At 45.9% G+C, this 26,251-nt stretch overlaps 1 protein-coding gene across 12 annotated transcripts in view; it reads left to right on the forward strand.

Moving 5' to 3' along the window:
• Positions 1-26,251, forward strand: part of TRRAP (transformation/transcription domain associated protein) — a 142,929-nt gene that overhangs the window by 65,915 nt on the left and 50,763 nt on the right. For 6 of the 12 annotated variants that reach the window (XM_030797394.1, XM_030797395.1, XM_030797393.1 and 3 more), the window contains 19 exons: positions 928-1,049; positions 1,416-1,586; positions 7,066-7,134; positions 9,855-9,908; positions 10,038-10,058; positions 12,187-12,306; positions 12,538-12,657; positions 13,387-13,551; positions 13,630-13,811; positions 14,034-14,232; positions 14,851-14,979; positions 17,138-17,404; positions 18,989-19,195; positions 20,044-20,202; positions 20,297-20,431; positions 21,887-21,997; positions 23,240-23,386; positions 25,091-25,304; positions 26,124-26,249. In XM_030797394.1, coding sequence (XP_030653254.1) covers positions 928-1,049; positions 1,416-1,586; positions 7,066-7,134; positions 9,855-9,908; positions 10,038-10,058; positions 12,187-12,306; positions 12,538-12,657; positions 13,387-13,551; positions 13,630-13,811; positions 14,034-14,232; positions 14,851-14,979; positions 17,138-17,404; positions 18,989-19,195; positions 20,044-20,202; positions 20,297-20,431; positions 21,887-21,997; positions 23,240-23,386; positions 25,091-25,304; positions 26,124-26,249 — 2,718 coding nt within the window. The remainder of the gene's footprint in view (positions 1-927; positions 1,050-1,415; positions 1,587-7,065; positions 7,135-9,854; positions 9,909-10,037; positions 10,059-12,186; positions 12,307-12,537; positions 12,658-13,386; positions 13,552-13,629; positions 13,812-14,033; positions 14,233-14,850; positions 14,980-17,137; positions 17,405-18,988; positions 19,196-20,043; positions 20,203-20,296; positions 20,432-21,886; positions 21,998-23,239; positions 23,387-25,090; positions 25,305-26,123; positions 26,250-26,251) is intronic. The other 6 variants (XM_030797404.1, XM_030797401.1, XM_030797403.1 and 3 more) reach the window with 3 other exon arrangements.

Raw genomic sequence — 26,251 nt, forward strand, 5'->3', positions numbered from 1 at the left:
TTGTTGATTTTTATGCTCTTAATAAAATATTTCCAGAATCTTTCTTGAGTTAGAGGTGGAGAGCTGAGAGGCAGACCATAATACCTGAGCTAGAAGATGGGGTGGAGTGTTAGACAGTGCAAGCCAAAGCCAACGGGGGGACCAGGGGTGACTGGCAGCTTTCTTCTTCTCTTGGGGTCCCTTCTTTGGGGAACTCTCCTGCGCCTCCTTCCCATTAGCCATTGTGGGTGCTCCTTTTGCTAGAATGAATGTTACGTGTCACCTGACATAGAAGGTTGAGGTGTGTCTCCTTCCCTAAGAATATTTGCCTTTTGAAAGTCTTAAAGCCTTTCACCCTCAAAGCTGGGTAGTGAAGAAAGGCTGGGTTGTGTGTGTCTGTCCCCTGCATTGCCTGTCGCTGGATGGCCAGAGGCCATGCCATCAGCCTTGTTCAGATGGGACTGCCCTGGGTCCAGCTACCCTATCACCCTATGAAGGTGTCCTGGGATAGGGGTGTCAGTGGGGTCTCTCCTCTTCCCCCTCAAGCCTTCTTCTTATCTGGAGATGTAAGATTTATCATGGCTTTTCTGGCAGGCTGGACTTCACTCTTAGATTATACACAACATGTGGATGGAAGACCATGTGTACTTTTGTCTTTCTCAGGGCCAACCACTAGGAAAGAGGGCTCGTGGTTCATATTTTTTGCTGGTTGGTAGGAACCTTTAGGAAAGAAAATTCAGCCAGGGGCAGTGGCTCACAGCTGTAATCCTAGCACTTGGGGAGGCCAGGGCAGGAGAATCCCTTGAGGCCAGGAGTTGGAGATGAACCTGGGCAACATAGCAAGACACCTTCTCTACCAAATAATAATAATAAATAAATATAGAGAAGAAAATTATTTGGGCATCTTTCCAGTTAATAATGGAATTGTCTTGATTTCTCTCCCTGAAGATGCACTTGCTGCCTGCAATTACCTTCCTCAGTCCAGGGAGAAAATCATCGCTGCACTCTTCAAAGCCCTGAATTCCACCAATAGTGAGCTCCAAGAGGCCGGAGAAGCCTGCATGAGAAAGGTGAGTGTGTGTGCGTGTATGCACACGCGTGTGTGTGCACACATGTGTGTACTCTGTATTAAGAGTTCTTTCTATTTATTGCTATATAAACAGTGTTTGCCTAAAAGGCTTTATGCGTGTGGTTATTACACACTAAACTGTAATAAGAATATACCTGTTTCACAGTCATACTGAGTTTTTAAAAATATTAAACAGTAAAGATAAGTCTTCCTCATTTCGTCATAAATTTCTGAAATAGTATATGATTAATATTCCATCTTCCTAAGGGAGAACAGAAACTTGCAACTAAGGTTGAAGATGAGTTCTGTTCTATTATGAAGTGTCCTCAGTTGTTTATTTTTCTTTACAACTTATCTTTTTTAATAGTTTTTAGAAGGTGCTACTATAGAAGTCGATCAAATCCACACACATATGCGACCTTTGCTGATGATGCTGGGAGATTACCGGAGCTTGACGCTAAATGTCGTGAATCGCCTGACTTCGGTTACTAGGCTCTTCCCAAATTCCTTCAATGATAAATTTTGTGATCAGATGATGGTAAGCCAAATGCATTTAAACGCTCTATAATAAACTTAAAAAAATTAAATTATTTTAAAAATAAATAATGCAGCTGGGCACAGTGGCTCACGCCTGTAATCCCAGCACTTTGGGAGGCCGAGGTGGGTGGATCGCCTGCAGTCAGGAGTTCGAGACCAGACTGGCCAACATGGTGAAACCCCTGTCTACTAAAAATAACAAAACTTAGCCTGGTGTGGTGGTGTGCATCTGTAATCCCAGCTACTAGGGAGGCTGAGGCAGGAGAATCGCTTGAATCTGGGAGACAGAGGTTGCAGTAAGCCAAGATTGTGCCAGTGCACTCCAGCCTGGGCAATGAGTGAAACTCCATCTCAAAAAAAAAAAAAAGAAAAGAAAATTAGCCAGACCTGGTGACACGTGCCTGTGGTCGCAGCTTCTTGGCTTGGAGGCTGAGGTGGGAGGATCACCTGAGCATGGGAGGCGAAGGTTGCAGTGAGCCGAGATGGCATCACTGCACCCTAGTCTGGGAGACAGAGCAAGACCCTGCCTCAAAAAAATAAAAATAAAAATAATGCATTCAGATGGCTTAAAATTGAAAAGGTGTAAAAGGATGTACTGCAGAAAGCCTCCCTCCCACCCTGTCCTCCAGCTACCCAGTCCCCTCCCTGAGACAGCCAGGGTTAAGAGTTTGTTGTGTATCCTTTTAGAGATGTTTTATATATATAAGAGGACATATGTATATATATATTTTTCTATAAAAGGAGGTACAATATATATATACACAGTCCTTGCTTTTCCCATTTAACAGCCATCATTTCATATCAGTACCTGAAGTACTTCATTCTGCTTTATGGCTGCATAATACCTCATGACATGGACTTGCCATAATTTATTTAACCATGGCCTCACTGGTGAACATTTAGATTGTTCCCAGCCTTTTCATTATGTACCATGATGCACTGAAAAACTTGTTCCTAATTTCACGTTTTTATCTGTAGTGTACATTTCTAGTTGTAGAATTTCTGGATCAAAAGAATGTATGCATTTTAATCTTTCAACACCTTGTCAAATTGCTCTCCAAAGAAATTTTTACCAATATACACTCCTACAAAATAGATAAGTGTGCCTTCTTTCATACAGTCTTGGGTAAGAACGTTGGAAGTCCTTTGGGTTTTTAGAATTACCAGAGAAATAATTATGCAGGAAAAAAACCCATTTGACAGTGTTTAAATTGAAATGTAAGCGGATGGAGGATTTCATCTGTTAGCTTTCTTTTGCATTCAATTTTGCTTCTGGTAAATGGATTTATAAATAATAAACAGGATTTCATGGTCCACCACTGCAAACATGATTGTATTTTTCATGCTTAGGTTTCCTAAGTAGCCTTTGACCATTTGACATTTTAAGATACTGGAGCTACTTTTTTATTTTTGGTATACCTACACCCCAGCTATAAACAGGAGTTTATATCTACTGATGGACAGATAAGGTAGAGATCGCATTATGTAGCCAGAGAGATTGCAGGCATGGATACATTGTGTGTGATACAGTGTATCACAGTGTATAGATATAATGTATTTATCTACATGCGGAATGTAGAGAAATCTCTCATATATGAAAGACACATAGCTTTTTACCTCATCTATATGCTAGTTTCTTCATATCTACAAGTACCTAAATAATGAATAATGACCCAAATACTAAAATTGTCAGTTATGCCCTAATAATACATTATAATTGAAAACCAAAGTATAATGTGGAAGTGAATTTTCCAAATTGGAGACTTTCGCCTTAAGCTTCCAAGTATATGTAATACACATACATACCTGTCAGTTTCCATATATTCCATATATTCACAAGAGTGGCTAAAATAAATATATAAAGTTACATCACTTCCTAATCAGAGCACATCCAATAAACACTTTATCTTACATCCTGTATTACGGCTGAGGTGCTTTCACACATGAGGCCCGTGAGCTCTATGCATGTGTCCAAATGTCCTAACACTTTTGTGTATGTCTGCTCTTGAAAAGTCATCTGTCATTTTTTGCTGCCTTTGTATGCTTGCTTGAAGCAGCTTTGGTTTGTTTGTTTATTTTTATTTTTGAGACAGGGTATGGCTCTGTTGCCCAGGCTGGAGTGCAGTGGTGTAATCTCGTCTCATTGCTACCTCTGCCTCCTGGGTTCAAGTGATTCTCCTGCCTCAGCCTCCCGAGTAACTGGGATTACAGGTGCCCGCCACCACACCCAGCTAATTTTTTGTATTTTTAACAGAGACTGGGTTTTCACCGTGTTGGCCAGGCTGGTGTTGAACTCCTGACCTCAAGTGATCCACCTGTCTCGACCTCCCAAAGTGCTGGGATTACAGATGTGAGCCACTGCGCCTGGCCTGTTTGTTTGTTTGTTTGTTTATGAGACAGAGCCTCACTCTGTCACCCAGGCTGCAGTACAGTGGCATGATCTCAGCTCACTGGAACCTCTGCCACCTGGGCTCAAGTGATTCTCCTGCCCCCGCCTCCCGAGTAGCTGGGATTACAGGCACCTGCCACCACACTCAGCTAATTTTTTGTATTTTTAATAGAGACAGGGTTTTGTCATGTTGGCCAGGCTGGTCTTAAACTCCTGACCTCATGTGAACCACTGCGCCTGGCCCAGCCTGTTTATTTTTAATCCCCAGTCTAACCCTTCAGACCTGCTGTGAGCTGGGAATTCATTCAGTAAACATTGTTACCCCAATTTTTTTTTAGTGCAGTATGAAGACAACTGCCTTAACATCTGTAGTTTCTGGCCAAGGCCAGTGGTCTTTCTGCCTGAAATAAATCACATGGGTTTTGTGTTAATGGTTCATTTAGGTGAATTTTTTCCTCCTTTTTCTGCTCTCTGAGTGGTTCAAACTGGAGGAGTTTCCATCCAGACGTTTTCATCCAGCATCCACCTGGACTGAGTCCAGCCTGGACTTAACGTTGACGGTGCCTTTGCGCTTAGTGGCAGAGGTCTTCCTGAATTACACCTGCCTGCTGTGCTCTGCCAGAGGCAGTGATAAGGGACACACTCGTCCCTACTTAGTCATGTTCTTCAGAACCAAGTTCAGTCACTGCTGGAGCTCTTGTTTGCCCTCATAAGCCTTCGAGTTTAATAGCTCAAGCCATCAGCAGTATTTTAAGAGCCAAGGCACCTTACTTTTAGGGTGGGCATTCATGAAAACAACCCTGAAAATTTACCTTTCTTTAAGAGTTTTAGCTCTTACATTTAGGTCTTTGGCCCATTTTGGGTTCATTTTTGTATATGGCATTAGATAAGGGTCCAACTTCATTCTTCTGCATATGATATTCAGTTTCCTTAAGATTGAGTTACCCGCTGGGCGCGGTGGCTCATGCCTGTAATCCCAGCACTTTGGGAGGCCGAGGCGGGCGGATCAGGAGATCAGGAGATCGAGACCATCCTGGCTAACACGGTGAAACCCCTTCTCTACTACAAATACAAAAAATTAGCCGGGTGAGGTGGCGGGCGCCTGTAGTCCCAGCTACACGGGAGGCTGAGGCAGGAGAATGGCGTGAACCCAGGGGGGCGGAGCCTGCAGTGAGCCGAGATTGCGCCACTGCACTCCAGCCTGGGTGAAACAGCGAGACTCCCTCTCAAAAAAAAAAAAAAAAAAAAAAAAAATTGAGTTACCTGACATGATTATTAAGTCTTTTATGTGGTTAGTTGGTTTTTCTGTTTGTTTGTTTGTTTGTTTGTTTGAGACAGGGACTTGCTCTGTTTCCCAGGCTGGAGTGCAGTGGCGTGATCATAGCTCACTGCAACCTCCACCTCTTGGGTTCAAGCAATCCTCCCACCTCAGCCTCCTCAGCAGCTGGGATTACAGGCATGCGCCACCATGCCCAGCTAGTTTTTGCATTTTTTGTAGAGACGGGGTTGCACCATGTTGGCCAGGCTGATCTAAAACTTCTGGCCTCAATTGATCTGCATACCTCCCAAAGTGCTGGGACTACAAGAGTGAACTACCACGCCTGGCCATGTGGTTGGTTGGCTTGAATATTTCCTCATCAAACTAAAGATGAATTTTATATACCCATTAGTGTCATTTTATTCCTTTGGGAAAAAAAGAATGGTGATGTGGCTGGCTGTCGTCTACCCCTTTAATTCTGTAACTCTCATTTATATCTTTGTGTAAGGAGCCATTCTGGTAAGGAGTAGGGTTCATGATTTTCTGTTATGGTGATTAATATCTTTCAGGGAATGTTGTTGGTAAAATGTTGAGTGCTTTGAAGAAATGTGTATTATTGTATGCATTTCTCAATGCCAGTGTTCCCTGGAACACTGACTCCGCACGATGTCGGTGTTTCATGAAGACCAGTTCGTTGGCTACGTAAGGTTGGGAAACACGGCTTCTCAAAGTTTGACATGGACTGTAAGGACGTTGAAGGCTCAGAGAAGGCTTGTCTTAGAGAAGAGTTTTTAGGTGTCCAAACCATTGTTCCCCATTCCTGTTTTACCATGGAAACCTTTTTAAAGCAACTTGCTAACTTCCTGTAGGACATCGGTGTTCTGAAGGGCAGGTTTGAACAATGCAGGATAATAAAGATGCAACTGTTATTGAATGCTCTTGTTGTGGTTTTAGCTTTAAGGCCTGGGCATTTGTCTGCCTGGTTTTGCTACACACAGGCTGGAGCCTGGCTACCAGGTGCCTGGGTTAAGCTAAAGTCGGGGGTCTCTTCCCATACACTTAAATGCAGAGTCTCTTGCTGAAGCATGGCCCTCATTCTGCAGAGGGAATTGCGGCCCTATGGCACTCACTTGCACCGTCCCTGACCAAATGGGGTCCATATCTATCTCACCAGCCACTTCCCTAGGGTCCCCATTGTGCCCACTGCTCCCCAGCCGCTGTGGCCGCCATTCCTTCTGTGCTGTCAGAGCCTTTGCCCTCCTCTTCTCTCTGCCCCTCTGCTTCTGGCATTCCTGCCTTCTCTGAGTCCCATCCTCAGCAGGAGGACCCCGACCCCCTCCTCTCTCATCCAGAGCTGGTTCCTGTCTTCCTCTTACAACACCGTAATTGTAGCTACACAGAGCAGGCACCTTTATGTTTACCTTTTTCCCCATCAGACCACGGGCTCCACAAGGAGAGGGACATCAGGACAGGGATCATGTCGGCCGTTCACGTCTCTACTGTGACATCCAGTGTGGGAGCCGACACTTCCAAGCACTCAGTGAACAGCTAGGAAACAAGTTAACAGGAAGTAAAATGGCAGGGCCTGGTATTGGAACACCCGGGAGTCAGGGCGTTTCCTTCTGTGTCAGAGCAAGGCAGCCTTTTTATTTTGAAACATGAACAAATGCCAGTTATTCTCATCACTAGTTAGATGGTTGCGCTGTTTTAATAATGGAAACACTGCAGTTCTCACACTAAACACGATGGAAATGAATGATTACATAGGAGTTTCCACCGGTGGAATGCACCTACTGTGAAGAAGTTGTGTCTCAGGATGTGTTTTTCCAACAGCAACATCTGCGCAAGTGGATGGAAGTGGTGGTGATCACCCACAAAGGGGGCCAGAGGAGCGACGGCAACGTGAGTGACTTGTTTGTTTCTGGGAAGGGCACCAGCCGCCATGCTGGGTCAGTGCTAATGCCGGGACAGTGCTTTCATTAAAATGCCGGTCAGAAACCTAGTTTGATGTGACTGTAGTCCTTGTAAATTGTTAAACACATTTGATTGGTATTCCGTTTTGCCTATCTTTCTCTTAATTGCTAAACATTCCTTTTTATGTTTCTTTAAAATCTCTCCTTTGGTTCACTTCAATATGACTCTTCTGTTGAGAATTCTGGGGGGCTTGAATGTTAGTATTTCAATTTTACCAGCTCTGCTTTAAACAGTGTATTTTCTAGCCTGTCCTTGGCAGCTGCTGTTTACATGGTGGTGCATTCCTCAGCTATTGTTTCCATTGCTTTCCATCACGGGGTGGTCGGTAAATGTGTTTAATCATTATTGCCTGATAAAACCAACTGGAGATTTTTTGGGACTGAAAGCCTTGAGGGGAATGTAAAAAGGAATCCCATAAATACCGGCACGTGTGTTTTCAAGGTCTGCGTCATCCACCCCAATTGTTTGCCCAGTTATATGACTGGCCCTTCAAAGCACATTTGTATGGTTTTAAAGGAAAACCGCTTCAGCTAAATCTTTTAAAGTGTCTGATGTGGGTCATTAAAGACTTTGTCTCAAGAATGCATGCTTCCTGCTGTTCTAAATCTAATATTATTTGTATATGTTTATTTTTTACAGTTTTTGTTTTTAACTTGATGTCCTCGCAGTGGAATTGCCTTTTCCATGAGTTTCATAATCCCCAGTGAAACATGACAACAGTATTCCTATTAGGGACTTCCTCATAGTTCTTCAGAGGCATAATTAACGTGGCTTTTTGTCCTCGTGTGCCTTTGCTGGATGTGTTCCATCCTAACTTGGCTTTTTCTTTTCTGGCTTTATTATGCTTTGTTTTGACCATTGTGTGTCAAGGTGTTTTGTTTATGTAAGTCTTGTTTCCTACTGCTTCTAAACAGCCAAGTAAGCAAAATGAAACCAGGATTTTTTTAAAGAAGTGATATGCCACACATGACCCTGTTAAAGGTTTGCTATTTATATATGCAGAAGAGAATCAGGAACTCTTTGTGAAGGAGAGCAGAGTATATTAATGAGCCCAGGCTCCTGGGATGAGGTGCAGGTGTCTCTGTGCTGCTCTCCCTCTCTCATCTGTTAGGTACTTTTGCTTTACATTTTATATTTGTTTTTATAGTAAGCTATTAATTTTCTGGAACTCAATTCTAGAATAAACATTTAAAAAAACCTAGTGGGTAGATGAACAACTTCATTTGAATCAAAAAGATTTAATATAAAGTCCTTAACGTAGCCTAGTAAAAAAAAAAAATTAAAGATTTCATAAAAGTTTACAGCAGATTATTTGGAGGTGGGGGTGCAGTTGTATAGGGATGGAGTCGTGGATACTGGGAAGTCCTTGAGTTCCTCCTGGAACATTTTTATCCTGTGATTGTATTACCTGACCATCCGGGGAGGGTCCAGCTCCGTGAGGTTGGCCGCTTGTCTGAAACTCAGAGGCCATGGTGTTTGGGGGCCCAGAGACAACCACCATGGCCGTGGCTTTATCACCTAAGCCCGGGGCCAGGCTGCCATTCAGCTCTTGAACTCTGACCATATGTTAATCTTGGAAAGTTCATTCCCGTTTGGTAGAATCCCCAAATGACATTGTTCCATTGAGACACTGTAATTGAAGATATGCTAGATCGTTGACTAAAGAAATAAGTCAAAGCTGCCCTTGAGCTTTTTTTTTTTTTTTTTTTTTTTTGAGACGGAGCCTCTGTCACCCAGGCTGGAGTGCAATAGCACAGTCTTGGCTCACTGGAGCCTCCTCCTCCTGGGTTCAAGCAATTCTCCTGCCTCAGCCTCCCAAGTAGCTGGGATTACCGGCACCTGACACCATATCCAGCTCATTTTTGTATTTTTAGTAGAGACGGGGTTTCACTTTGTTGGCCAGGCTGGTCTTAAACTCCTGACCTCAGGTGATCCACCTGCTTTGGCCTCCCAAAGTGCTGGGATTACAGGCGTGAGCCACTGTACCCAGCCTGCCCTGAAGCTTTGGATACCCCTGTGATCAGGAGCTCTGCCCCATCACTGTGTTTAGGAAGCTTCCCTTTTTAACTGTGAGCTTGCAGGGGAGAACGCGTGATCACCTGTTATGCCTGTTCTCTGCGTGTGTGCACATACACGCGTGCACACACACACCCACACACACAGCTAGTTTTGGGAAGACTGCTTACTTTACACGATAACCCAGCTGTCCATTGGGTGCAGTCATGGCCTAAACCACCTGGACCTCTTCTGACTGTAGCCGGGAAAGAGGTTTTTGTTACTTTTTATTATCTTAGCCCTTCGTATAAAATTTGTTCACTTTACGAAAGACTTTTTAAAAAGGTGCTTGCATACAACAAGGTCTTCCAGTTTTTCCCCTTTCACAAGAATCCTGAAACCCTATTTTGAAAACGTGCTGTAGGGAAGAATTCCACTGTTAGACACTCTCTGTCAGAAGGGCCGTGTTTTGACATCGAAGGTGAAGGTTTGCTTTTTGCTGTTGAGCATTTGTTAATTACTGTGTGCTTTCTGATAATTTGTGTCTTTACTGTCTTGTTAACCCCAATAACCCTTACTGTGTTTGAGTATATGGGAAGTTTTTGTGTAAATAACATAAATAGAAAAAAGATGATTTTCCTCCCCATCCTCAGGAAAGCATTTCCGAGTGCGGGAGATGTCCCTTGTCTCCATTCTGTCAGTTTGAGGTGAGAACAACCTATTAACAGTCAGTTTCTGACTTGCAATGTGAAGAACAGTTTACCTTTTCTTTTCTTTTCTTTTCTTTTTACCTTTCTGTTGCCTTTTTTCATGCTGTAATTTTTGTTTTGGTTCAGCCTGCCATGGAAGGGGTAGAGGTGAGAACTTGAGCGGAGCTACAGGAGGGGGTTGTTGTCGTTGCTGGTTTTGCTGTGACTCGTTAGCTGTGTCGTGGTTCTGTACTGGACAGAGTGCGTTGTGCCCTTGAGTGCAGTGACCTGTATTGTCTGTCTGTGGCAGAGTTGTATCAGTTATCATTGCTGTGAACTGTCCGATGCCAAGCATGTTTTCTATTAGGACTTTTAAGCAAGACTTTTAAGTTCATGTGAGAATTGCAATGTCTCAATTATATTTAAGATTGAATTAGTTTTGTGTTTGTAACCTCTATCTGAATACACATAGCTAGCAATCTCCTGAGAGGAAACTGACGCAGAGTATATTGTACCTGCTAGAAGTGGGAGGAATTACATGTTATTTCACACTACTGACTGCCCTGAATTTAAAACCTTACAGCTTGTCCCACTCACCCACCCAGTCCCCTTCATCTCCCTCTTGCGTGCACACACACCACACATGCACACACACCGATGCACTCACAACACACATGCACACACACCACACATGCACACACATGCACTCACAACACATGTACACACAACACACATGCACACACATGCACTCACAACCCACATGCACACACACTGATGCACTCACAACACTGTGCAGCGTTGCACCCACCCCGAACTTTCCCTCTCGTGTAAAATGGGGATGACGGCATCTGTTACTCCTGCCTCCCAGCGGTGTTGCAAAGACCCAAAGAAGTGGTTTCTGTGACAGTGCTTTGAAAATGAAAAAGCAGATTGTAAAAGTACCATTTTAGAACATTATAATTTCAGGATGGAACTTACTCTTCCTAAGTCTTGCAGATTCTGGGGAAGAGAATCGTAGGGGGCACGGAGCTGGCCTTGAGCCCATTTTCCTCATTTTGTCTCCATCTCCTGCTTTGCCTTTTGGTATAAAGAGAAATTCTGAAAAGTCTCTCAGGTGCTGCTGGGAGTGAGGCCCTTCCTGACCCGTGCTGTCATCCCCATCTTACCCCGAGGATCACAGCACACACAGCACAGTGCGGCACCTTGGAACGTGTCCCTCCCTTGTGGCCATGGAGAATTCCTTTAAATGGCAGGAGCAAAACCGGAAAGTGAGAAGGGAAAGCTGGAGCAACAGCAGCTCACCCCCGAGCTGTGAGACAGTAGAACATGCAGCACCCTTGGCATTTCACACATCTTTGATTTAATTCAGTGGAGCAGTTTGTCAGCTTTATTTTTAGGCCTGGTTGACAAATACTTAGTACCAGTATCAGTTGTTTATATACATTGATATTTAATTTCCAGGGTAAATAGTTAATTTTTTGAAGAACTTTCTCTGCTGGGTTTTTTTTGTTTGTTTGTGTGGTTTTTCTTTTCTTTTCTTTTCTTTTTTTTTGAGACCGGGTCTCATTCTGTTGCCCAGGCCGGAGTGCAGTGACATGATCTCAGCTCACTGTAACCTCCGCCTCCTGGTTCAAGCAGTTCTCCTGCCTCAGCCTCTGGAGTAGCTGGGACTACAGGTGCCCACCACCACGCTCGGCTAATTTTTGTATTTTTAGAGACGGGGTTTCACCATGTCGTCCAGGCTGATCTCGAACTCCTGACCTCAGGTGACCCACCCGCCTCAGCCACCCGAAGTGCTGGGATTACCGGCATGAGCTATCACGCTGGCCTCTGCTAGGTTTTGAGGGCAAAAGACATCTGTGCCCTTAGAACTTAAGTGTATTGAGAGGACCTCGTGGTACCTTGGCGAAGTGGGGCATCCTCACACTGCTCTGGCCCCAGGTGGAATCATCCCTGCTTCTGTGAGGGGACTATTATGGCAGCCGGGTAAGGTCACCTTTACCACTTGTGAGCACGCATGACAGCAAATAGCACGATCACATCAGGTGTACACAGTCGGCCCCTCCACACCCCCTACAATGGACAGGAATGCTGAAGGCCATGGGCAGTCAGTTTCCTTAGGACACAGCACAGTTAGAACCTAAGGCTGGTAAGTTGTGGCTTTTACATGTGAACCCTTCGCTTCACTGCCTAGCCTTGCCAACATAGTTAGACTATAGTAGGGTCTGTAGTGATGTTGACCTCTGTCACTTGCAAAATTAATTGACCTATTATAATTTCTGGTTTTCTTGATCAGGAAATGAAGATTTGTTCAGCAATTATAAACCTTTTTCATCTGATCCCGGCGGCTCCTCAGACACTGGTGAAGCCTTTGCTAGAGGTTGTCATGAAAACGGAGCGGGCGATGCTGATCGAGGTAAGGGCCACGCTGAAGGCTGCTTCTCACTCTGCCACCCTCTGGTGCTTATAGCGTCCTCACCTGATCGTATTTTCAGTGCACAGATGGAACAGCATAAAGACATTCGATGTCAACATTTGCTTGTGGGTGTTCGTGTGCTCCAGTAACAAGGGACCTTGTTAGGTAGATAGAGCCTCGAGCTCTGAGAAGAGAAAGATGTGAGATGCAGCATTCCCACATGTTTTGCAGGCAGGGAGTCCGTTCCGAGAGCCCCTGATCAAGTTCCTGACTCGACATCCCTCACAGACAGTGGAGCTGTTCATGATGGAAGCCACACTGAACGATCCCCAGTGGAGCAGAATGTTTATGGTAAGAGCTGTGAGTGGCTGGAGGCAGGGGTCCCTGCAAATGCTTGTGAGCTGTTGTGCTCTGAAATGTTCAGTTCATATTTCACTGTTCAGTGTCCTGGCTGCTTTTTTCTCAGATCCATTTGAATATTGGAAACAGCATTGCTGTTTGGTTGTGTCTGTGAAACGTGCAGGTCTAGGAACCACTCTTTGTAGGACTTTGGTGGTGGTAGCAAATAAATGTTCTGCCAGGATTATAAAATCATAAAGTATGATTATTATTTAAAAGTATTTTCTAAGGGCCCACACTGTAATCCCAGCACTTTGGGAAACTGAGGCAGGTGGTTTACTTGAGCCCAGGAGTTTGAAACCAGCATGGGCAACAGAGTGAGACCTTGTCTTTACAAAAAATATGAAAATTAGCCGGGCATGGTGGCGTATGCCTGTAGTCCCAGCTCCTCAGGAGCCTGAGGTGGGAGGATTGCTTGAGTTCAGGAGTTGGAGGCTGCAGTGAGCTATGATTTTACCACTGCACTTCAGCCTGGGCAACAGACCCAAGGCTCTGTCTCTTTTTAAAAAGAAAAAAAAAAGCATCTTTTTAAAAAGCATGTGTGTGCTGCTTTTTTGATAAGCCTTCCTTGAGAGATTTAGAAAGATTTTAAAAAGATTTAGGAAGATTTAAAATTCATATCCTCTAACTTTCTATGAGTTTGATTAGCTTAAAACGGCTTTTCTGTTTTTTTGCTTTCAGAGTTTTTTAAAACACAAAGACGCCAGACCTCTGCGGGATGTGCTGGCTGCCAACCCCAACAGGTTCATCACCCTGCTGCTGCCAGGGGGTGCCCAGACGGCTGTGCGCCCCGGCTCGCCCAGCACCAGCACCATGCGCCTGGACCTCCAGTTCCAGGCCATCAAGGTAGCGCCCCTTCCTCCAGCCCCCAATGCCCAGGGGTTTAATCGAGACGCGGTTCCCTAATTATCTCTTCTTTGACAGATCATAAGCATTATAGTGAAAAACGATGACTCCTGGCTGGCCAGCCAGCACTCTCTGGTGAGCCAGTTGCGACGTGTGTGGGTGAGTGAGACCTTCCAAGAGAGGCACCGCAAGGAGAACATGGCAGCCACCAACTGGAAGGAGCCCAAGCTGCTGGCCTACTGCCTGCTGAACTACTGCAAGTGGGTGCCTCCTCCCGCCCTGCCCCGCGGGACCGGCTCTGTCCCAAAAGCTCAGCCGGAGCCTCCTTCTACTCTGTACAAGGCTGTGGTCATTGGATACGTGCAGTTGGATTGGTTGTGGAGAATGGGCTATGTCTCCGAGCTCTTTAAAGGCAAGTCAGAGGCATAGTTGTTAATGAAATTTGCTGTAAGTTAACCTGTCTTCTTCTTTTGACCCTCCAGAAGGAATTACGGAGATATAGAATTGCTGTTCCAGCTGCTCCGAGCCTTTACTGGTCGTTTTCTCTGCAACATGACATTCTTAAAAGAGTATATGGAGGAAGAGATTCCCAAAAATTACAGCATCGCTCAGAAACGTGCCCTGTTTTTTCGCTTTGTAGACTTAAACGACCCCAACTTCGGAGATGAATTAAAAGCTAAAGTGAGTCCCACTCTTATGCTGTAGAAGGCTATATGGGTATTTGGTCTGGTTTTCTAGGGAACTTAAGGCCCTTTTCTTTTTTCGCTGTGTCTCCCTTGAATAAATAGTAGAGTGAGCCAGGTGCTGTGGCACGTGCCTGTTATCCCAGGTACTCGGGGCCACGGCGGGAGGATTGCTTGAGCTCAGGAGTTGGAGGCTGCACTGAGCTATAATCACACCAGTGCATCCCAGCGTGGGTGACACAATGAGACTCTGTCTCAAGAAAAAAATGAAATTAGTGGGCTGGGCTGTAGGTGAGAAAGTGCCGTTGCTGAGGAACGTCAGGTTCATGCAGCAGTGACCCAGCGTTGAAGGGTGGTTTGTTAATTACCTTGTTTTTAGAAAATGGCTTGTTTGACGTGAAGAGAATAAACCAGGCTGACATCCCTTTTCCACAAGTTTTTAACCTACCTTTCTAGTTGCTCTTTGCGTAGAAGTCAAGGTTGGTAGTCACACCCTGGGTTGAGTTCCAACTTGATGGTGTGGTATGGCCAAGACTGGCTGTTCTTCCCGTCTTACTCAAGAAACAAACAGCATGGCTTTGTTTTTCTCCTTCTTTATTTTAATTTTTTTTTGTAGGTTCTGCAGCATATATTGAATCCTGCTTTCTTGTACAGCTTTGAGAAGGGGGAAGGAGAGCAGCTATTGGGACCTCCCAATCCAGAAGGAGATAACCCAGAAAGCATCACCAGTGTGTTTATTACCAAGGTGGTATCACTACGTGCATGGGCATGAGAAGTAACCTGGCATGAGAATGAACGTGTGTGTGTGTGTGTGTGTGTGTGTGTGTGTGTGTGTGTGTGTTAAGGGGGTTCATTGAAATAAGTTTGTTCCCCCAACACGTTTATTTTTCATGATTGTGTTTGTTTATAGCAGACCGTCACATTACGATTCTTATTAGTGAGTTTTTGAAGGCAGCTTTACTTTGGAATGAATTAACTTTCCCACATTAATAGATTCTAGTCAGAAACAGAATAGATCTCAATGAAAATTCATATAGCAGTTATTTTGTGAAAACCCCTATGTCGGTCAGCAGAGTTTCTGTGTTCTGTTTTCATCTTCAGTTTTACAAAAGACTCTCCTAACAGCCAGTGAGCATGTGAGACTGCATGCAGTAGCTGCTGTGACTCCTCCTTGTCCAGTGAATGAAACCCTGTGGTGGCCGTAGTCCAGTCTGAAATGAGCTCGGTTTTAACATCTCTGTGCTTTACAGTTTGTGTTAGAGAGGGTTTTTTGAATTAAATGCCTGCATCGTGTTATTTCTCCAAGGCTTACTGTATTGATCTTCACTGTTCAAGGCTGTGTTTGCCCTAAGATTCTCACATTGAGTGTTTGTTGGAATGCTGAGTGATGGCATTCCTCATCAGAAGTACAGATTGCTGGTTTTCTTATCCATTTTTTCCTGAGATCAAGGCAGAGGGGACTGTTGTTTCCGTTGGCAGATTCTTGGACCTTACATAGTCTCTGTCCTTTCAGACAGGCCTCCTTCCTGCAGTGTTGACATTCCACCCCGTGATCAGAGTGAGCCCAAGGGTTTATTCTTGGTCCCCGTATTGATATTTGTCTTATTCTGGGCAAGTGTAGGGAGATGGGGTCCAGACAGGACCCCTTCCCCTTTGTTATCTTCTCCAGGCTGTGTCTCCTGGATCAGATGCTGCTACGGGGATTTTGAACGTCAGGATGAGGAGAAAAGGAGCTGGCAGGCTGGTGGCTGTGGATGCAGGTGTGGGCCTGCCAAGAAGCACTACATCTGGGGAAGAGAAGATCTTGGGGCTAAAAGGGACCTTGATAAAAACATGATTATAGTGGAAGACTTCAGTCTGTCTGTTTTTCAGAATTATTAAGACCTGGTAGACAGACAGTGGTTAGGATACTTAGTTGAATTGAATGATGCCGCCATTATACTTGATTTAATAGAGATGTGTAGAATATTCCTCAAAGAAGGCACATTTTTTTCTTATGTCCATGAAACACTTAAAAAATCTGTCAGATGCTTTCAAAACTGCAACAATTTTTTGAAAGTAGGCATTTTTCTGGGTCACATTTTCTGATCATAATGCAGAAAAATGAGGAGTAGACAAAAGTTGACTAGGAAAAAAACATCTCAACTACTTGGAAATTAAGAAACTCAGTCCTAAATCACCTTGAATCAAAGAGATCTTCTTTTCCACCTCACCCTCCTCCAGCCCCTGCATCGTGACTCTTAAGCCTGCCCTATTTTAAATGTTGAAATGAATTTGGTGAATTTCTAATCCATATGTAAACCAAAAAGTATCTGAGACGGATCTCAATCAATTTAGAAGTTTATTTTGCCAAAGTTAAGGATGTGTCCGGGAGAGATGTTTGTGCCTTTCTCTAAAAATGGTTTTGAGGGCTTCAGTATTTAAAGGGGAAAAGTGGGCTGAAGGGGAAAGGGGGAGGGTGTGGTCATCCACACGTTGCCAAAGAAGGGGAGCAGGTAGGGGAAGAGTCAGTTCTGTGTTCATCTCACGCTCAGTAAGTCAGTAGTTTACGTGAGATAAGGTGAACATGGGGCCATCACCTGTGGAGATGGTTAAGCTTTCATCTGTAGCTCTCCTTGGGAATGAAAGGAGCCAGTTTCTTGCATAACTCAGCTTTCAGCTTAATTTTTTCCATTGGGAAGAGCAAATTGGGGTCCTGGGGTTTTTTTCTCCTTTCACATATATATGAAGGAAAATGGATAGGATGTTATTGATAACCTCTTTGTAAAACTTCATGTTACATGCTCTGTGTGTGTGTGTGTGTGTGTTTGTGTGTATTTTTAAGGCTTAAACCTGTTGTATGACCCTCAGTCAGTAACCCAGTTCACAACTGGAAATGAGTCCTTCCCGCTGTCCCTGCACAGGTCCTGGACCCCGAGAAGCAGGCGGACATGCTGGACTCGCTGCGGATCTACCTGCTGCAGTACGCCACGCTGCTGGTGGAGCACGCCCCCCACCACATCCATGACAACAACAAGAACCGCAACAGCAAGCTGCGCCGCCTCATGACCTTCGCCTGGCCCTGCCTGCTCTCCAAGGCCTGCGTGGACCCCGCCTGCAAGTACAGCGGACACTTGCTCCTGGCGCACATTATCGCCAAATTCGCCATACACAAGAAGATCGTCCTGCAGGTATTTTGCAATTCCTCTCCTGTCCGCCGACATCTGTGTGTATCCCACGTGGTGCACTTGGCTCCCTGGCGCAGTCTCAGCCTCTCCTGTTGTCTTTTCCCAATACCGATAAAAACCATGAAAACACAGACACTGTATGATTCCACTTAGAAGACCCTAGGGCACTCAAATTCAGAGAGACAGAAAGTAGAATAGAGATTGCGGGGGTCGGGGAGAGGGGGTGGGGAGCGAGTATTGAATGGTGCAGAGTTTCAGCCTGGGAAGATGCAAACATTCCAGAGATGATGGGGCTCATGGCTGCACACAATGTGAAGGTGCCGAGCGCCACTGGGCTGTGCACCCAAAAATGGGTAAGATGGTACATTCTGTGTTATGTGTGCTTTACCATAATAAAAGGAAATTTGTGGGGAAAACACCCCACACTATGAGCCCTCCCATGACTGTCCATGCTCTCCCTTCCTCCCCCATTCCCACTCTGCTGTCTCGTTCCTCAGCAGCTTTGCTTTTAAAAGGAAAAGTCACTCTTTTCCATCTCAAGCTTCTCTGTCCATTGCATTCTGGCTTCTGACTCTGACATTCCATGGCAGATGTTGTAATATTCAAGGGCCCTAGCCCACTTCTCTTAGCCAAAGACAATAGGTACTTTTGGATCTGTATCTCATGAGCTTGTTGCTGTGCAGCTGGTATTGAGCGCCTCTTCCTGGAGTCCCTCAGTGGTTTGGGCTCTGAGGTTGGGCACCCCGGGTTTGAGTGTTGTTTCTTCCGCTCACACGGTCCGTGCCCTTTGGCAAGTTAATGTCTCTGTGTGAGAATTAAATGTAATACTCCATTCGAGCGTGCAGCATTACTTGGTCACTGATAGTTCTTCTGTGAGACCATCTTTGATGACTTTCCCCTGACATCTTTCTCTTGTGAAGCTCTGTGGTGTTGAACTCTACACCCCAGTCAAGCCAGAGGCCTCTCACATCCCCTCCCATGGGTCCTTGAGCTAGAACTCCAGCCTCGGGGCTGCCCTGCCCTCCCCCAGTTGTCTCAGAGACAAACACTCGAGAACTCTGTGACCTTCTCTGCTCCTCCCCACTGCCCAGGCATCAGCAGGTTCTGCAGCTTCTGACACCCACCCTGTCCCCTCCATCCTCAGAACTGGTCTTCTTTGTGTTCCCATGACCTCACATCGGGGCCTCACCTCTCACTTGAGTGACTACAGCTGCTGCTTCTCAGCGCCTCTCCTGTTGGCCCTGTTCACTTTATTTCCCATCCTGCAGCCAGAGGGAGATGAGCCGTGTACCTCCCTAACTCGCTGCTGGTTAGGCGGGACATGGGATCCCTGCAGGGAGCTTGGTCTGCATGCCCTGGCCTAGTTCAGCACGGGCATGTAGTAGGTGCATTATAAATACTAGAATGAATGTATTCATTGGTCAAAACTTAACAGAAAGCAACTAAGTTGTTTCCTAATAAGAAAGTCCTAAGAAATTTTTAAAAAATTGTTTTGGAAAAGTATCATGTCTTGATACCAGGGGATTGTCGTCTTGTTTTTTAAAGCCTTCCTTCTCATCTTCCATAAGCGTCTCTTCCCTGGTTTAGGTTTTTCATAGTCTCCTCAAGGCTCATGCAATGGAAGCTCGAGCGATCGTCAGACAGGCGATGGCCATTCTGACCCCGGCGGTGCCGGCCAGGATGGAGGACGGGCACCAGATGCTGACCCACTGGACCCGGAAGATCATCGTGGAGGAGGGGCACACCGTCCCGCAGCTGGTCCACATTCTGCACCTGATAGTGCAACACTTCAAGGTGTGTAGGAGGGACGGTGGGTTGCAGGGCGTGCATCTTCAGGCATTCGCTTTGAACCTTTACCTTGTCTTGTTCTGCAATAATCAGGTGGTCATTCATCTTTTAGTAAGGCTACTTCTGGTTCATTGATTAGTTTGTGTATGTGTGTATGGCTTTATCAGCATGGAAATTGCTGCAATATAGAGAATATGTCGCAGGTGTGTGTGTCTTTGCGTCTAAGGCTACATTTCTGTCTTAAGTACTGTGCTTAGTTAACCCTTGTATGCTGCTAAGTTTGCACCTTAAGGTGGGAGACAGGCCTCATTGACTCTAGATTTCCATCACCTGCCTTGGAAAGTTATTCATGTTGCTGGCACCTCCTTCTCTATGGCCAAATTACCCCTTTTGTGGGATCTATTTATATGTAGATGTTTCTTGTAGATTTGGGGTAGAGGAGAAATGATTGAGTTGAAAGCAAATTGTTTTATAGCCACCTCTTAGAGGAACTTTGCTTTTGGGTATGTCTTAAACTTTTACAATGTCAAGTCTGAAGTTTGATACATGTGATTAGACTCACCTTCCTGTCTGAAGAGAATTTGATTTTTCAAGACTGAAGTATACTATTGTAATGGGATGTAATGGGATGTAGTTGGGGCGGGGGAGGGTGATAAACACACATACATAAGGCAGTGAGAATTTTCCTAGGTAAGGTTAGGATTCGGAATTCTTGAGCATCAAGTTGGGCTGTGTGTGTATGTTGGGGCTGAGAGGTACGTCAGAGGGGTGTGTGTGTGCACATGCACACATGTGCATGCGCTCTGGGACCAAGGTCCCAAGTTCCCGGCGTGATGCTGGCCCTGTGCCCGCAGGTGTACTATCCGGTACGGCACCACTTGGTTCAGCACATGGTGAGCGCCATGCAAAGGCTGGGCTTCACGCCCAGTGTCACCATCGAGCAGAGGCGGCTGGCCGTGGACCTGTCTGAAGTTGTCATCAAGTGGGAGCTGCAGAGGATCAAGGACCAGCAGGTAGGGGTGTCAGCCTCGGGGGCGCCCCGTTCGTCTTCCTTCGACTTCTCCCTAGAAATCAGTCAGTAAAGCCAAGCGCCTGTGTGTTTTTAAGCCGGATTCAGATATGGACCCAAATTCCAGTGGAGAAGGAGTGAATTCTGTCTCATCCTCCATTAAGAGAGGCCTGTCCGTGGATTCTGCCCAGGAAGTGAAACGCTTTAGGACGGCCACCGGAGCCATCAGTGCAGTAAGATCATGTGCCTCTGTATGGGTGCTGCGCATTCTGCTGGGAGTTGGTTCGTTTATTCCCTACATTTAGAATGTGAGCTCGGTGCCCAGCTGCATTCAGGAGAGGCAACTGGGAACAGCCACAGTCACCAGATTGAAACTCCAGGACATGTCACTCATGCAAGGGGTTCCCAGGTCACCAGACACGCTTGCCTCTGCGTTCAGTCCATACCATTAAAGTTCTGTCGATGATGGTGGATTACTTGCAGAAAGGCATCTAGAGAAACGCTTTGAAGTAAGGAGTTGATTAAGAACATATGCCCGTGCTGAGATCAGTTTCTGAAAAGGACATGTGTTCTATTTCGCGAGGCAGCCACCAAGAGGGTCCTAGGTATTGCCCCTTGTGGAGTGGTGGCCCTAGGAGCCCTGAGTCTGACCTCAGCTGGTGTCATGGACCTGCTGGCTTGTGGACGCAGGCCTGGCCACCCCACTTCTGGCTTTGTAGGCCTGAGGCTGAGCTCTTTTCCCACCCTCACAATCCCCCATCTTATGTGGCACCCACGTCTGCCCTTGGCTTCTGTTAGAAACCTGGCACCATCTGCACTTTGTCCATTGGCCTCTCTCTACACATCTGGTCCGGAGCAAGTCTCACTGACTGCCGCAAATAACCCATCCCTGCCTTCACACTGTGGTCCCAGCCTCTGTCACCCCTCACAGTAATCAGATGCGAGCTGCTCAACTGCCTCCCTGTTCTCTTTCGCTGTTCCTCTCTCTGCCTCCACTTTTATTCCCTCTTGATTTTTCACAAAGCAGTCAGACTTGCACAAAAGTTTCCTTTTGCAACTTGAATCGGGAAGCTGGGTGAAGGGTACGTGAGACCTCCGTAGTGTTTTCGTAAAAATCTCTTGTGGATCTTACAGTCCTTTGGAAGTAAAAAGTTGAATCAAGTCAGGTTGCCGTTCCCCTTGCTCGAGCCCTCCCCTTGACTGTGGCCTCCAGGGCCCGGGTGACCAGGCCCTGCTGATGGCTCTTGGCCCCCAGCACCGTCTCAGTGCTCGGCCACATGGGCCATCCCTCTGCTCTAAATGCACCCCTGGTTCTGGCCCTGTGCTCACTCAGGATGCGTCCCCTGGCCTTTTCCCTCCACTGGGAGCTGTCTCTCTTCTTTTTTCTCATGGTCGGCTTCGTCTCAACCTAAAGACCTCCCTTGATGTCATCTTGGGCCTCGCACTTTGTTCCCCATCACATGAGCCACTATTTTGCATGGCTGCTCTGTTGACTGGCCATCTGCCCTCCTGCTGGCTGTGTCGACTTCACCAGGGCAGAGACCACAGCTGTCTTTGGTATCCCCAGCGCCCAGAGCTGCCTCTGTTCCCGGGAGGTACCGCATACCCATTAGCTAGGTGAAAGTCAAGCCTGGGTTGGAAATTCATGTTGCGATGCTCTTCCTGCCTGAAAGGAGGTCCTTTTCCAGGTCTTTGGGAGGAGCCAGTCGCTACCTGGAGCGGACTCTCTCCTTGCCAAGCCCATTGACAAGCAGCACACAGACACTGTGGTGAACTTCCTTATCCGCGTGGCCTGTCAGGTACGGGATCCGAGTGCCTTGCGTTAGGGCTTCTGCAGTCCAAAGGCTACTGACTAACACCCCAGGAGGTTATCTGTGACAGTTTTGTCAAAAAAGATACAGACAAACCAAGGTCTGCGAGCTGGTTCTGTCATTTCCATACCAAATGCGCTTGATTTTGTGGCAGGTTAACATTTCCAAAATCTACCTGTGTCTTATAATTGATATAATTTTTTTTTTTTGAGATGGAGTCTCACTTTGTTGCCCAGGCTGGAGTGCAGTGGTGCGATCTTGGCTCACTGCAACTTCGACTCAGGTTCAAGCGATTCTCGTCCCTCAGCCTCCTGAGTTGCTGGGATTACAGGCATGTGCCACCACGCACAGCTAGTTTTTGTATTTTTGGTAGAGTTGGGGTTTCATCATGTTGGCCAGGCTGGTCTCGAGCTCCTGACCTCAAGTGATCCACCCACCTTGGCCTCCCAAAGTGCTGGGATTGCAGGCATGAGCCACCGTGCCAGGCCTGATAGGATTTTTTTAAAAAGTATTTCACTCTTTCAGTGGTAATAAAATAATGATGTGCCTTCTAATTGACGGCATGTTAGCATTGGTGGAATATGGTGGCCATGATCTCGGCTGATCGTTTAACTTCCAGGTGTTCTTTTTGCATCCTTAAGATGGGAACGGTACACAGCTCAGTAATGGGTGAGATGATCCAATCTACAGAAAGAAGGGACATTTAGCAGTTTTAGTGCTTTGATAACTTGGGTTTGTCATTCATATCAATCTATATCTTAATAGAATTTTTGGAAATTCATTTCTGAAAGTTTATATTTCAAAAAACCATTGTAAATGAAATTTTCCAGAATTTTAAGTTCTTATTCCTGTTAAGCAAAACAGTATATCTTACAGTTCTGTTGAGAATTTCCAAGTACTGAAAAGGATCTGCTAAATACCTAACCAGTAGATAATTCCTTGCCTCCCTGCAGTGTGCAGGGAGGTCCTTTGGGGAGCCAGCAGGGCCCACAAGCCATTGCAGGTCACCACGGATGCGCTGCAGAGGAGGGGGCCGTGAGGGGTCACGAGTCAGGCCAGTCGGGGAAGTGTCCAGCTGTGTGGAGGTCAGGCGGAAGAGAGGTGGCCGTGAGGTGAAGATCTGAGACAGCCAGGTGCAAGGGCCAGGGCACAGTTGAGACGTGCTGTCACTGGAATGACTGTAAACTCGGATGCAGTGAAATGCCAGCTGTAACTCGGATGAATTCCTAGGTTAATGACAACACCAACACGGCGGGGTCACCTGGGGAGGTGCTCTCTCGCCGGTGTGTGAACCTTCTGAAGACTGCGTTGCGGCCAGACATGTGGCCCAAGTCCGAACTCAAGCTGCAGTGGTTCGACAAGCTGCTGATGACTGTGGTGAGTGCGAGTGTCTGAAGGGCCAGGGCAGGGCCACCAAGGCCACTAGCAGATACTGTCACCTGGGCAGGGACTGGACATTTGTGGATCACTCTCACCCTGACGCCTAAGCCCCAAATCTCCTGTCCCCTTTGCCAGTCATGGCCTCTCCCACGTTGGCCTCCACTGCTCTCTCCAGGGAGAGAGTTTGACTAATTGATAATGGCTTTGCTCTTGAGGCTTTAGGAGTTTGAGACCAGTCTGGGCAGCATAGTGAGATCCCAGTTCTACAAAAGAGAAGAGAGAAAATTAGCTGAGCATGATGCTGTGAGCTTGTAGTCCCAGCTACTCAGAAGAGGCTAAAGCAGGAGGGTTGGCTGAAGCTGGGAGGTTGAGGCTGCAGTGAGCTATGATTGGTGCCACTGCACTACAGCTTGGGAGACAGAGCAAGCAAGATCTGGTCTCTTAAAAAAAAAAGAAAAGAAAGAATGGCTTTGGGACTTGAGCTCTCACGCTGCCCCCAACTACACGTTTAACCTTAATACAGTTCTCTTGCATTTTGTGGACTCGTTTCTAAAACTTACCTACCAGTTGGCTTGGGATAAGCATTTTTAATTGACTGTTGCAACAACCTTTAAGATGAGCTTTGGATTTTTAAAACAGATTTAATGATGGAGCTACAATTTATCAAGTATCATGTAGCACATAGGTAACAAGGAGCTAGTCCCAAAATGCTAATTATTTTATTTTGGTGGCTGTTTTTTTGCTTATAAAAACCATGATCCTGTACTTTTCTGGTGGCAGCAAAAGCTGTTTTCTTGCCTTATCCAAATTTTGTCTTTTCTAGTTCTTGATAGGATTTGGAAACTTTTACTATTGAGATTATAAAACCTACTGCAAGCATTTGTTATTCTGGACTGCAAAGACCATGTTGCTTCTGTTTGACCTCTGCTATGAACCACGAACTCTGTCTTCTATTTTATTCCATTTCTTTGGTTTGTTTTTATTAATTTTTAGTGCTGCCATCATCTGTTAGTTGATTCCATGATACATAGTTTGAAAGATGCTTCTCTTTAGAGGGATATTCGTTTTTTGTTTTTGTTTCATTTTTTTGAGGCAGTCTCACTCTGTCGCCCAGGCTGGACTGCAGTGGCACAGTCTCGGCTCACTGCAACCTCCACCTCCTGGGTTCAAGCGATTCTCATGCCTCAGCCTCCCAAGTAGCTGAGACTACAGGCATATGCCACCATGCCTGGCTATTTTTTTATATATATTTTTTTATTTTTAGTAGAGACGGGGTTTCGCCATGTTGACCAGGCCAGCCTCAAATTCCTGGCCTCAAGTGATCCATCCACTTCAGCCTCCCAAAGTGCTGGGATTACAGGCGTAACGACTGCACCTGGCCCGGAAGGATATTTGTATTTTTCTATCTTAAGAAAATGGGAAGAGAAAAGCAAATTAGAATTTTACCAATTTCAAAATATTAATATTGTTTATTATCGAATATTAATATTTTAATAAGCCTTTTTAAAAGAGTTTAGTTATTTAAAGTGATTTTATAAAGGAATCATTCTTATGAAATCCGGTTGTCATTCTCTAGTGGTTTTTTTTACTTAGTCTCCAAATAATTAATCCAGTGCTAGATTTTGCCAGACTCTTGTTTCTAGAATTTCATGTCATTGAGTGTTTGTTTCCTCTGTGAGTGGCCTGTGTTCTCCATTCCAGGAGCAGCCAAACCAAGTGAACTATGGGAATATCTGCACGGGCCTAGAAGTGCTGAGCTTCCTGCTAACTGTCCTCCAGTCCCCAGCCATCCTCAGTAGCTTCAAACCTCTGCAGCGTGGAATTGCCGCCTGCATGACATGTGGAAACACCAAGGTGTTGCGAGCTGTCCACAGCCTTCTCTCGCGCCTGATGAGCATTTTCCCAACGGAGCCGAGTATGTGACCTTTCCCAGCGGTGCTTTTCTTTCAGAGTGGACAGTGGGCGCGGAGCTTGCTGTGAGAGCGCTCGTCCTGCAGTTACTGTGTCGAGTGCTTTGTTATCGCTTTCCTTTCTACTCACAAACTTACTTTTAAAAACCAACATGGAAACATAGAAAGGGCCGGGTGTGGTGGCTCACGCCTGTAATCCCAGCACTTTGGGAGGCCGAGGCGGGCGGATCACCTGAGGTCGGGAGTTCAAGACCAGCCTGACTAACGTGGAGAAACCCCATCTCTGCTAAAAATACAAATTTAGCCGGGTGTGGTGGGGCATACCTGTAATCCCAGCTACTCGGGAGGTTTGAGGCAGGAGAATCGCTTGAACCCAGGAGGCCAGAGGTTGCGGTGAGCCGAGATTGCGCCATTGTAATCCAGCCTGGGCAACAACAGCAAAACTCCATCTCAAAAAAAGCATAAAATGGCAGCTCTCACTGAATGTTGTCTGCTTTGGAAATTCAGTTCTTCATCAGTTGAATATTATTTTTTTAAGCTACTAAAGAGAAGTATTAAAAGTATTCAAATGTTGAACATTTGGCAGGATCAAATTTTAGCATGTTATGAATAAGTATATTTCAAGGAGGTTCTGTTAGGTTTTTTGAGTATTCTGCACATAGCTGTGTAGAACGGGAACCAGCCCAGAGGTGAGGCCCACACTGTCCTGCAGGGAGAGAAGTGCCCGTGCCAATCCCTCCTGATACCAAGCAGCCAGCACTGGCATCAGCACTGGTGGGCCCAAGAGCCCTAACCACAGTGCCTGGGTCCCCGCCCTGTTGTAGGTACTTCCAGTGTGGCCTCCAAGTATGAAGAGCTGGAGTGCCTCTACGCAGCCGTCGGAAAGGTCATCTATGAAGGGCTCACCAACTACGAGAAGGCCACCAACGCCAATCCCTCCCAGCTCTTCGGT

Source organism: Nomascus leucogenys, chromosome 17 (genome assembly GCF_006542625.1).
Source record: "Nomascus leucogenys isolate Asia chromosome 17, Asia_NLE_v1, whole genome shotgun sequence".
NCBI classification, from domain to species: Eukaryota; Metazoa; Chordata; class Mammalia; order Primates; family Hylobatidae; genus Nomascus; species Nomascus leucogenys.